This window comes from Ochotona curzoniae, unplaced genomic scaffold, assembly GCF_017591425.1.
Source record: "Ochotona curzoniae isolate NIBS_2020 unplaced genomic scaffold, NIBS_Ocur_1.0 scaffold_4701, whole genome shotgun sequence".
In the NCBI taxonomy this organism is placed as follows: domain Eukaryota; kingdom Metazoa; phylum Chordata; class Mammalia; order Lagomorpha; family Ochotonidae; genus Ochotona; species Ochotona curzoniae.
The window spans coordinates 43244416-43257704 of NW_024467122.1; the positions used below are offsets into that span (position 1 = coordinate 43244416).

Sequence of the window (13289 nt, forward strand, 5' to 3'; positions counted from 1 at the left end):
CTCTGCTGGTTAGTATGAGCACATAACAATGTGCTTGCAGGAAAGCAGGACACCCAGTTTCCCAAAGTCTTTACCCAAGTAAACACTTGCAATAACAAGTGATTATTTAATGCTGCAAGACAAAAGTCAGGTAGTCAATAACTGCTACTAGCATTCCTTTTCCCAGGCCCACCTTGTGATTCCGTCCATGCTTATCCAACAGGGAGATGATGGACTTGATGTGGCCCTCTGCTATCAGATTTAAGGCTTCTGGGCTTTCAATCAAGATGCAGTGCAAAACTTCCAAGATACCTACAAGAGCACGACAAAAACCATTTGGACAGTAAGTAGCCTGTATAAATGACATAATTTAGAGAGCTCAGACTGAAAAGACCATACTGCAGGGACAGAACACTATCATTTCTTTGAATCTATTAAATATTCCCAGCAAGAAGAAAGATACAATCATCTATTTGTACTTGACTTCAGGTGACCTCAAGGGCCAGGTAGTCTGTAATTCAGAGTTGAGTTTAATTTAGTAAAAACTTCATCCACCTCTTTCTCAACAAAGGAACAATTTTTGGATGTGGAAATACAGAGAAAAAAACTGCTTAATGGAATTCTGAGTGTGACTAACTGAAACAATATTTCATTTAAAAATAGACGTAAAATGAGATAATCCATTTGTTGTAAATTGTAAAGATCATTCAAGGCATTTAGAAAATATTCTGGGTATCTCTTATGGAAGAATTCTTCTATAAACCACCCCCAGACATTGAGGTGACTTCAAAAAGTTTATGGAAAAATGGAATGAAAAGATGCTGCACCTTTTCATGATGTTTTGAAGATGTTTAGTATTTCTTCTTTTATGTAACAAGTGTATCAAACAAACTACAAGATTACCCAAGAGGGACTATCTAGGATTTTCCCCTCAGAACATTGAGTAGTTTTCTGTACTAAGTGAAGGATTAAAAAAAAAAAACACCAAAAAACTAGGCATGTCCAAAGGCCATATCATCACAAAAATTCAAGGAAAGTAGTTTTCCAATAATTTTACTGGTGTCTGTTCATCTATGAAGAAGCAAACTGGTGGCCCCTCTGGCATGGTCACTGATCCACAGTGATCACTCTCCTGGCTCAAGATCTCTGTGAGTCATCAAGAAATGGCCATAGATGATGTGAAGGATGGTTCAGAGGAGCTAGGATCACTTCCTCCTCCTCTACAGTCATCCTTCATTTCTGCCTATAAAATAGTTAGGACCAAATCACAACAATACTTAAAAAACACCAGAGCTACTACAAGAAAACCAGCATGGGAGTCAGAGGATTCTTAAAGGACCCAGGCAGTGAAGTTGGAGGCGCAAAGGTAAACTCAATCAAAAAAGGGAAGAATTGTTGAAATCTAGGATAGAGTTGTTAAATAAAGCTGTATAGTTTCCAGAAAGTTTTAGGGTTTTTGTTTTCTTTTTGTAGAGTTATTTGAGAATATTTTATCCATGGTAAATGATTCAACCTTGTTTCCTTTACAGAAAGAAAAAAATTTTTTTTTTCCTGTTATAGAACTGTTGCTTCTTACCTGAGGAAGATTCTAGTCTGTCCAATTTGCTGATTAGCCAATCAAGGTTGTTGGAGAATTGAGCACAGTTGTTTCTGTTGCCCCTAATGAGAGCAGCTGTAGAAACCGAAACAATGGATTGTAAAGGTGGAGTGGGATCTGGAGAGCAGTTGGATGCTTCACCTCTTTAGTTACTAAAAGCAACTGAATAATCGCCTTACCCTGCCTAATCTTTTGATACAATTATTTAGTAAAAATCCAGCAGTTACTCACTCCTGCAATATGCATTTCTCAAGAACCTGCTATGTATCATGCACCTGTCCAGTATGGGAATACAGTAAGAGGTGGTTTCCCTCCTTCCTCAAGTAGGGACTAGAGACAGTAAACATGTAACTAAAATGACTTCAGATAGCAATAAGAGTATAATATAACATACACATAGATACTGACTTAAGAACTTGGTATCTTCTTAAAAAAAAGATTTACTTATTTGTTATATGGAAGGCAAAGTTACAGAGAGGGGAGCGATGAAAAGAATGACAGGGATATTTCATCTGCTGGTTCATTCCTCAAATGGCCACAACAGCTGTAGCTGGGCTGGTTCAAAGCCGGGAGTCAGGAGCTTCTTCCCTGGGGTCCCAAGCACTTGGGCCAACTTTGTTGCTTTCCTAAATGTATCAGCATGGAGCAAGATTGGAAGTGAGGTAGCTGTTACTCAAAACTTTCATTACAGGTGGAGGCTTTGTCTGATATGACACAATGCCAACCCTAGAACTCAATATCTTACGTTGTTTTCTTAAATCAAGCTAGAGATGTGCTATTCTTCAGTGCTAAAGGAAGTATTCCAAGGCTAAGCATGGCTTAGGGGGTTAAGCACTGCCACCATCCCATATGGGCACTGATTTGAATCTTTTCTATTTAACTTCCAATTCAATTCCTGCTAACATGCCTGGGAGAGCAACAGAGAGCATGGCCTAAGTCCTTGGGCCTCTGTATCCACATGGGAGACTCAGAAGAAGGTCCCGACTCCTGGCTTTGGACTGACCACTGTGGTCATGGCAGCCATTTGACAAATGATCAGCAGAGGGAAGCTATAGTCTCTGTAACCCTGCCTTTCAAAGAACTAAGTAAATCTTTAGAAAAATAAAGGAAGGAATCCCAACACATACAGCTGGAAAGGTTGGTTAAACTAATGGAAAAACAATAGCAAAACCCAACTACACAATGTCTATGACATATGAACATGTGACAATTGTGCTCAACACATAGTGCCTGGATCAAGAATGTTAGTGTTACCTTAGAACCTGTTAGAAACACAAATTCTCAGACCTTCTCCCAAACCCGACCCAATGAGAGACTCTGGGGATGTCTCCACATTTGATCTAACTCTCCATCCAGCTGACTCTGATGCCTGCTCATCTTTGAAAACCACTGGCAGATGGTATTACAGAGAGGGAGAGAATATGTTGTCATTAGAATTTTGCCACTCTAGACAAGTTATCTTTCCACTGGGAAAAACAGTAGATATTAAATCTATCCATGTGAACTGATTAGAGTCCCTAGTCATTTGCCTTTCATGTGCTTGGTTTCTGGGTTTCTGAGACTGAGAGTTAGTCAATCTAGGACAAGGAAAGCCCTTGGTCCAGAGCCTCAACTTTGTATCTCTACTGTCAGTAAAAGGCAGATCAGAGGTTCATCTCCTAAGCTGCTTTTAACCTGAGAAGAATGAGTTCTGGAGTTGGGTCTTAAGCTTCAACTCCATCATAAACATGTAACTGTGGCTTATGAGGATTTCTGCGCATCCTTTATTTCTTCTAGAGTAAGACAAAAGAAATGGGAATCCCACCAAATCTTTTTCTCTCTGTCAAATGAGACATTTCACAGAACTCAACAGACTAACCATCACTGTTGGAATAATAACTATTGGCTTTGAGCCATATCATCTCCAAACTAGAGTCTGAAGAGACTTTACAGTGTAATTGTACACAGTGACAATCAAATTGGCTTGACCAGTAACAGAGAGAACAGGTTCAAACTGTTTTTCTTGGGCTTCTCTGTAACCTTCACAACTTTCTGTGGACTTCCTGCCAGTGGGGCAAAGGAGCATACTTCAGAGCAAGGCCCTAAAGTGATGCTTTGTCTCTATGCCTGAGCAGTTTTGCTGGGCACTTTCTTGCATGGGCTGATTCTAGGCCTATTGGATGGAACCTGTCACAGCAGACATGACAGCATCACAATATACTTGATATTGATAGAAAGGCTGGATGCTGGAACTTTATTGTTCTCTGCCAAATAAGTAATAGGCCAAATGTTCATGTGAGTCATGACTAACAAGTGAACATCTGAAAGATTTGAGAGAACACTGGTTCTCAAAACACAGGTGATGCTTTATAGATGTTTAAAACTACAAGACTTGTCAACAAGCTGTAGTCTGCTTTCTTTATTTCAAAGACAAGGAATTGAGGTTCAGAGAGGGCAAATGACTGTCAGGGGTTTCACAGGCAGTTCTGACAAAACTGATCATCATCTGCTTTGACTTGTTTCTGGCTTCTCACTGCAAGTTTTGAAAGCACAATAAGCTATTAGTTTAGCAGAGTGGATGGCTGGGTTAAGTCGCATGGTTAACAAAGGTTTCCAAGGAAGAAGGTCAGATGGCAATCTTGAGAGTTGATGTGATGATCCCATATATAACTTCCCAAGGGAGAGCACTGAATGTTCACTTACCCAGCAATTTGTACAGCAGATTCAGGATTTCTTTCCAAGCCATGCCGCTCTCTTCCCTGGCAATTCCTGCAAAGTGTGCTACGCTATTGTAGATGTTTAAGCGATCAATGCAATTTAACACCAAGGCCAACATTCCCTGAGAAGGAGAGTGGAGGGAAAAGTGAATGTTGTACTTGACACAGCATGTTCCCTCCTTTCTCCTCTTTCCCCTCCCATATCATTTACCTCTCCTAGCTGATAGTAATAATCAGACATGGTGCTAGTTTTTGTTGTTTTGTTTTACTCTGGAAAACAGAATACACATTTTCATGCCTCAGAACCTAAATATTAAATAGCATCCACTTTTGGAATGCACCAGCAATCTCTTCTGACAGATTTGTTTCCATGTGTTGTGTTCGACTTAATCCGAGGACATGTTGAGGAAGAGGCAGCTTCAGTGAGTCTGGTCTCTGTCTGGTGCAAAGCCATTCTAACTCATCCAGAAGCAGCTCTAGCTACAGTACCTATTTCTGTCTCAGATTTCAAATAAATTAAAGAGCTCCATTCAGATGCATAAGAATTTTGTACCCCTCACCAAAATCTCCTTTCCAAAGTGGTGCAATTTGTAGACAGATACAAAAAGGATTTTCAAGTGCTTTTTCAACTAACATATAGTAGAATTCCACCCAAAATATCTGTACCCTGAAATTCTTAGAGTAGGGGATAATGAATGCAGTTTCAGTAGCCTAACAGCCAACAGAAGAATCTGGGCCAAAGTCTGCATGGATCAGAAGACTAAGCAGGGGATGGTTTCTTATCCCACATCACTAGGAAGTGTACAAGGGACAAGCCACGTGCCAAGGAATGTAAGGCCCAGCCTATCTTGTCCGGGTTTGGAGATCAGTGAATTATAATTATGCACAGCCTGGATGGGGTCAGAATTACAGCTTGGGTTGCCTGAGCTTCTACTTGGTGGTTCCCTCATATCCACGTTCCAATTCCTCCCTTACCCCATGATTCAGAAGCATAAGTTCTAATGTAAGATCCAGGGTCAGCTAAAAAAAAGTTTCTTAAGTAAGCCTGGATTTGGTCAAATCTAGGTATTTGTGTTCTCAAAGAGGTTTCCTAGGTGATTCTGACATTTCCCAAAATCTGAGAATCGTGGCCAATGCCTTGCTCCTAGAGCTAAAATCTACTGGAAATGGATTTTGGAAGCATGTGTGGCACTGCAGCTTTGAAGTGTAATCTGTTTTGAATGTGTCCATCATTGCTACTGTAACCAGAGGCAGCTGGCCTGGAAGCTCAGCCTCCATAATGTCCTTTCTAACCAGTCTCTGAATTGCTTTCTTGTTCTCTGGCTCTGTTGTAAACATGCACAGAGACAAAGCTAATTTGCAGGCACAGAGATATTGTGACTCTGGAAACAAAGATAATCACAGCCTCTTATTTTTTGGACTCACCTCTTCCTTGAAAAGATTCTGTCTGTTTTTCAGAGAGCGGAGCTTGTTCTGCTTGTCTTCATGCTGCATCTCCTCCTCTGGGGGCTGGAAGTAGGCAATCAAGTCCTGGAGGGTCTGCAGGACCTCTTCTATAGGCAGGGTGACAGGGGCAGCTGTGCGATTGTTGCCACTAAAAACCACGAGATGGACATGATCAGGCCTCAAGCATTCAGTAGGGTCCTGACCATCTCTAGTCAATCCTGGCTCCTAACAGCCCCACACTGGATTCTGTGAGCTGTTTCCCAGCCACTGTTCCTATGCTAACAGCGACAGAAGGAAGTTTTCCAACCAACTAATAGAGCAATAAGAATAGTCAAATTCAATTTCAAAGCTATTTCATAAAGGGAAATAACTTCTTTCAGTCTATTTATTTTCAAGTGATGTGTAACTTATTCCGGTAAAATTACTGTGATATTTCACCGTCTAGTATCAAACAGGTATTCACTGGATGTCTAAAGATTTTTATATAATCAAGGAGGATATTTTAACTGTGATTAAGAAAGTGACTTTTCTATGTAGCAAATGCTTTCCTTCCATCTAGCCTGGTTGTTGCACTTAAGAAAACAAAAATCCTTAACACCTCCCTCCCCCTGAGTAACCTGTAACTATTTAAAACTACTGTATCTTCCTAGAAGAGATTAAACAGGAAGCTAGAAGGGTTTTTATCAGGTTTCTCTGTGCATGTTTGTTTTTTCCTTCATATGACAGGCCAAATTACAGAAATGTAGAGACAGATTCTACATGCTAGTTTGTTCTGTGAATGGCCACAGGGGCTGGGGCATTGCTAAGTCAAAGAGAGGAGCTCAGAGTTCCTCTTGGGTCTCCCATGTGGATGTAGGAGCCCAGGCACTTGGGCTATATTCCGCTGCTTTCCTAGGCATATTAGCACAGAACTGGACTGGAAATGAAGCAGCTGGATCTTGAACTAGTGTCCAGCCCATGTAGGATGTGGACATTGCAGGAACAGTTTAACCCTCTTTGCTACGAGACCAGATCCCTATCATTGTCTTCAGTTTGTCCCATGTACATCTCTCCCCTTGCTCAAGACTCCCAGTGTCTCTGCCTGTGTATATGTGCACATGCATACTACCTTCTCACTCACTGCAGATTATCTTCCTCAAATCGTCCTCTGTATTCCATCTCTGTGTTTAACATCCTTCCCTGTCTAAATGCCCGCTCCTTTTATTCATTTGTCTCCTCATTCCATGTCATTTGCTTTACAACCATAGCTGTGTTCTTACCTTGGACATACTGGATTCTATTTTTAATTTTCCAAAAGATTTTATGATTAAGTCCTTTCAACACAGAGACCACATATCCTCCTAAATAACAAAGTCTTCATTTCCCAATTCTCATGAGGGGTATGCTTGTGAACCCCTCAGAAGACAAAGGTGAAGAGGAAGGGGAAATGAAGCCATATTCTGTGGAATTGTATTGTTAAAGTCTCAGTGACTGAGAAATGGCTGAGTCAGTAGATAATGGCAGGGTTTCTCTTGGATAGTCAATGTTTTAAAGATTTATTTTCATTGCAAAGTCATCTATAAAGAGAGGTGTGGGGAGAGAGAGGAAGTTCTTTTGTTTGAGGATTCGCTTCCCAAGTGGCCGCAATGGCTGGAGCTATGTCAACCTACGGCCAGGATTCAGAAGCCTCTTCCAGTTCTCCCATGTGGGCGCAGGGTCCCAAGGCTTTGGGCTGTCCTTGACTGCTTTTCCAGGACACAAGCAGGGAGCTGAATGGGAAGCAGGTCCACAGGGATTAGAACCAGCACCCACATGGGATCCTGGCACATTCAAGGCGAGGATTTAGCCACTAGGCAGTTGTGCTGGGCATGGTAGTCGATTCTTAATTAATATACTTGGTTAGGCAATAGATGTTATTGATACATATATAAATTATATATATTTACATTATAAATTTATAAATTTGTATAAATGTAACTATATATATGTATAATTTATTTGAAGGACAGAGAAGCAGAGAAAAATACAGATGGGCAAATATTTACTGGTTTACTCCCAAATGGCTGCAACATGTAAGACTATGCCAGGCCAAAGCCAAGAACCTAGGTCTTAATCTGGGTCTCCTGCATGTGTAGCAATGACCCAAGTACTTGAGCCATTACCTGTTGCCATACAGGATATGCATTAGCAGGAAGCTGGAACTGGAAATAAAGCTGAACCATAAACAGAGGCACTTTGATCACAGAATGCTGGTATCCCACGAGCTATCTTACCCACTGCATGAAATGTCCACACCAAATTCCTGGAATATATTTATAATACAATTATCTTGACACATGCCAAGAAAGGACAATCACTTGGGCCTAAAACAAAGACTCAACCAACTGTGAGACCACTCAGGTTGTGAGATGGTAATGATTCCAATGCTGTGCATTTACAAAAGCACCTTTTGCTTGCCATCAGGGCCCAGCACTAGGGGACTATAAACATAGTACAGGCCAGGAAGCATGTCTCATCAGTGTTTTTAACTCCTGGCAGTATCTGCCACCTTTCAGTCCTCAGCAAACATTTGAAAATGACATTCTGGGGTATGACCCAGCGAAAAGATGGTGGAGCAGGGACTGTCACAAGGACATGAGGTGAAGGTTTGAGAACCTAAAACCTGATCTGGTTTCCCACTTTTAGATTCAGTGAAGCAGTGATGACACTTTCTTTAGTACTTGCTCCAGTTTCAGGTGCTGTGTAATTTAAAACCACATTTTTTTAGGGACAATCAAGTGGGTTAACAACAATTCCTTACGTGACAGGTGAAGATGAAACATGAGGTTTATAGGCTTACTGTAGCCTGAGGGGACTGTCTGCACCATCCGCGGGTCCGCAATCCCAGGGTTTAGTCTTGACACTGCTCTGAACCTTGTGAGAGTTCTACTGCCTTGGAGCTTTGTGCTCCTACATGTGACTTCCTTCTTAAGGTGAAACTCATGAGGGCAGCTGGGAGTGTTTCTCTTTAGACTTTCTGAGACTCTTTATTACACTGTTCATTTATTCTACCAGGTAATTTTCAGTGACTGTGTCAGAGGATGATGAGAAAATGAAGTTCTGGTTTTTTTTCTTCATTGTTCTGTCTTGCTCCTTGCTTATTGCTCTACCTTTAGTTTACTCTCCAAGAAGGCTAGACCACCTGTGGTTTTTGTTTTCATCCAGCACGTATTCTCAATACTGCAGAGGTGGCAGAGAAGAACCTGTTTACAAACTACTCTGTCCTCCTTCGTTTCCTAGCTCCATACAAATAGAAAGTAATATCCAGGATAGAACTAGAAACTGTCTGAACTTCGATGGTATGATTCAGCCCTCACACAGGTGCCTCAACAAATTGCCACAGACTTACAGGAAGTACCAAAGGAGAATCTTTACATTGAAAGAAAATAACAAAAAGTAACTATGTGATCATCTCAGTAGGGGCGGAAGAGGCATTTGATAACAACCAGTACCATTTCATGCTAAAAATGCTAAGACAGGCATAGAAGGAACATTCCCTAACACAATCAAAGCAACATATGAAGAACCCAACACCATATTGAACAGGGAAAGGCTGGAAGATTTCCCACTAAGATCTGGTACTAGACAAGGGTGACCATTTTTACCATTGCTATTCCTTCAGTAAAGTAAGATGCACTCTACAAGACAGAGGCATAGGTAAAGACTATTTGGAAAAGTCGTCAGAGGCACACATGGTCAAAGCCAAAATAAACAAATGGGACTACATCAAACTAAGAAGTTTCTGTACAGCAAAGGAAATGATCAACAAAGTGAAGAAGCAACCAACAGAATGGGAGAAAATCTTTGCACACTACACAATGGACAGGGAACTAATATCAAGGTTCTATAGAGCTTCAGAAACTCAATGACAGCGAAAACAACCCTGTTAAGAAATTTATGAAGGGAATGAGCATTTTCTTTCTTTTCCTTTTTTCAGATTTATTTATTTTTTAATGAAAAGTCGGATATACAGAGAGGGGGAGAGACAGAGAGGAAGATCTTCTGTCCATTGATTACTCCCCAAGCGGTCATAATGGCCACAGTTGTGCTGAACTGAAGCCAGGAGCCTGGAGCCTCTTCTGGGTCTCTCACACAGGTTCCAAGGCTTTGGGCCATCCTCGACTGCTTTCCCAGGACACAAGCAGGGAGCTGGATGGGCAGTGTGACTGCCAGGATTAGAACTGGTGCCCATATGGGATCCCGGAGAGTACAAGGCAAGGACATTAACCACTAGGCTACTGAGCTTGGCCCTGACATTTTCAAAAGTAACAAATTCAAATAGATAATAAACATGAGAAAATGCTCAGACTCCCTAGGTCTTAGGAAAATGCAAATAAAAACCACATTGAAGCTCCCCCTGATTCCCGTAAGAATGACCCATAATAAAAATCAACTAACAACTGCTAGCAAGGATGTAGGGGAAAGAGTTGCCCTAATCCACTGTTGATGTGATTGAAGACCTGTCAGGTATTACAGAAGTCACTATGGAGAGTGCTCATTGAAAATTAATCTGCTTGTCCTAGCTATCCCACTCCTGGGAATATATCCCAAGAAAGTGAAATCTGCGTTTAATAAAGCAACCTGTAACCCTATATGTATACAGAACAATACATAATATCAAAGATACGGAACCAACTCAAATGGCCATCAACAGACATGGATAAAGAATGAAATCCTACCATTCACAACAAAATAGTCCCAACCAGAGATTATTACGCTTAATGAAGTAAGCAAGCTTCAAAAGGACAAACATCATTTTTTTCTGATATGAAGCAGCTTTCATTCAAAGTACAAAATGAATATACATATATTCTCATAGATGGATTATGTAATGGAGACTATCCTAACAGGAAGCAGATATGCTGCAGTGCCTGTGTACTCCTGAATAGATATAGGACTCCCAGTGAAACATTGAAATCTATTTTGGCAATATGATACTAATTTTTTTAACCTTTGCATATACCTACAATGCCATAATATACTTAAACAGCAGAAAGTTAAAGTTGTTATTGTTGTGAAAAGACTGTAGTACTGTGATAACTTAGGAGAAAATAACAGAAGGGGAAATTTGTGCTGGACAGAGGAGAGAGGGAGGGAGGCATCCCCATACCTACAAAACTGTATCATGGACAATAATAAGGTTATAACCGGAACACACAGAAAGGAATAAACAGCAAAAGGAAATATAGAAATAATAGTAAATATAGTGTTAAGAAGAAATTCATAAAACAGTAATTATAAATCTGCAATCCTGGGCTTACCACATAGGGAAATGTGATACCTGGCAATACTTTCAGAAAGGAGGAGAATATAGAAGAATTTTGGAGTAAACTTATTTTATTCAGCTATGTGTGATGCTTGCACCCTTTGGGTGCCAGTTCCTGTCCTGGCTGACCCTCTTCTGGTCTAGTTCCCTGCTAATGGCCTGGGAAAAGCAGAGGACGATTGCCCAAATTTCTGGGCCCCTGCCATTCATGTGGGAATCTCAGAGGACACTCCTGGCTCCTGGCTTTGGACTGCTGCAGCTCAGCCACTGCATTCATCTGGGGAGTGAACCAGCTGATGGAAGGTATCTCTTGTGTGTCACTCCTTTTCTCCCTGTATTGTTCCCTATAACCTTGACTTTAAAATTAATAAACAAATCTTAAAAATAAAGCCAATTGTTACAAGGGAAATTCCTACTTTGATAAAGGGCATCTGCAAAATCCCTGCCATCAACATCACAGTGAAAGGTTAAAAAACAAAACAAAACAAAAAAAACAACACACTTTCCTTCCCTAACACCAGGAACAAGAGGAGGATGTCCATTTGTATTACCTTTATTCCACTTTGTGGTGAATGTTCTAACCAGTGTAATCAGGCAAGAGGGACCAGTGTTGGCATGGTGAGTCAAGCTGCTGCCTGCAACACTGGCATTCCGTATGTGTACTGATTCCTGTCCAGGCTGCTCCAATTCTGATCAAGCTCCCTGCTAATGGTCTGGCAAAACAGCTGAAGATGGCCCAAAGGTTTGGACCCTACCACCCACCTGAAGACCCTGAACCGTCCCTTCCTCCTGGCTTCACCCGGGGCCTTTGTGGCCATTCGGTTGGTGGAGCAGCAGAGGGAAGATCTCTTTTTGCTTCTCTATCTGTAACTTTTCAGTTTCTCTCTTTTTCTTTCTTTCTTTTTAAAGAATTACTTATTTTTATTGGAAAGTCAGCTCCAGAGAGAGAAGGAGATATATAGAGAAAGATCTTCTGTCCGCTGATTCACACTAAAAATGGCTGCAACAGCTGGGTCAGTTTCAGGAGTGTCTTTTGATAGCTACCTGGACTATCTGTCATTGCTTTCATGGACCATGAGCAAGCAGATGGATCACAAGTAGAGCAGCTTGGATACAAATTGGCACCTATATGACACTGCTGGTAAATGTGGTACCTCAACTTTCTTGGCATAATGCTGGTCCCTTTGACTTTTGACTAAGGTGGCAAGAAGATATGAAAGGAGATGGTGCTCCTCTGATCAAACTGTCCAGAGACAACCTAGTATATGATCCACATGCAAAGAGATGAATTTAAGCCCTTCCCTCATAATGCATGCAAGAATGACTAGAATGGATCACGAGCCTAATTGTTAAAGCTACAGTCATAAAACAGAAGAAAACAAGACTGATAATTTTCTGTGAGGCAAAGAGTTCTTAGATCTTACACTAAAAGCAGATATGAGCAGACCATAAAAAGAGATGCTTTGAGACTTCCTAATAATGAAAAACTATGGTACATCTAAATACATTAAGAAAATGAGAAGAGAAACTACCAACTAAGGAGAAAATATATACAGATCATAGGCTTGGTAAAGAACTTGTCACCAGGACCCAGTGTAGAGGCCTAGCAGCTGAAGTCCTGGCCTTGCACATGCTGAGATCCCATATGGGCACCAGTTCTAATCCTGGCAGTCACACTTCCCATCCAGCTCCCTGCTTGTGTTCTGGGAAGGCAGTTGCGGATGGCCCAAAGCTTTGGGACCCTGCACCCATATGGGAGACCCAGGTGAAGCTCCAGGCTCCTGGCTTCAGTTCAGCACAACTCTAGCTGTTCCGGCTGCTTCAGGATAAATCAATGGACAGAATATCTTCCTCTCTGTCTCTTCTCCTCTCTATATATTTGAGTTTACTTATAGATCATACATTAGCATCATTCCCTTCAAGAAGGTTCTAGATTTTCTTTTTCATTTCCTCAATTACACATTAGTCATTGAATAGTATGTTATTTAACTTCATGGCATTGTATATTCTATTTTTGTATTGTGGCTTTTAATTTAAGGGGATGTACAGTAACTGTGTAATGAAGACTATCATATCTAGATGTGAAGATACAATGCAGTATGTGTCTACTTCCAGACCTAATATGGACTCCCAATGAAACTGTTAACTATATCTTGACAAGAAGATGCTAGACTCTCTGCCATTATCCATGTCTACAGTGATAGACTATCTTCATATGATACTATAGTAATAATAAAGCAGAACTCAGTGAGAGGAGAAGGGATTAGGGCGGAGATAAGGAAAATTC

General features: G+C 41.0%; 1 protein-coding gene across 3 annotated transcripts in view; it reads right to left on the reverse strand.

The window, feature by feature from the left end:
- The window catches only part of RYR3 (ryanodine receptor 3), a 507269-nt gene that overhangs the window by 230340 nt on the left and 263640 nt on the right, over positions 1-13289 (reverse strand). For all 3 annotated transcript variants that reach the window (XM_040969180.1, XM_040969181.1, XM_040969179.1), the window contains exons 13-16: positions 5698-5866; positions 4259-4394; positions 1556-1651; positions 173-291 (exon numbers count right to left, since the gene is read on the reverse strand). In XM_040969180.1, coding sequence (XP_040825114.1) covers positions 173-291; positions 1556-1651; positions 4259-4394; positions 5698-5866 — 520 coding nt within the window. The remainder of the gene's footprint in view (positions 1-172; positions 292-1555; positions 1652-4258; positions 4395-5697; positions 5867-13289) is intronic.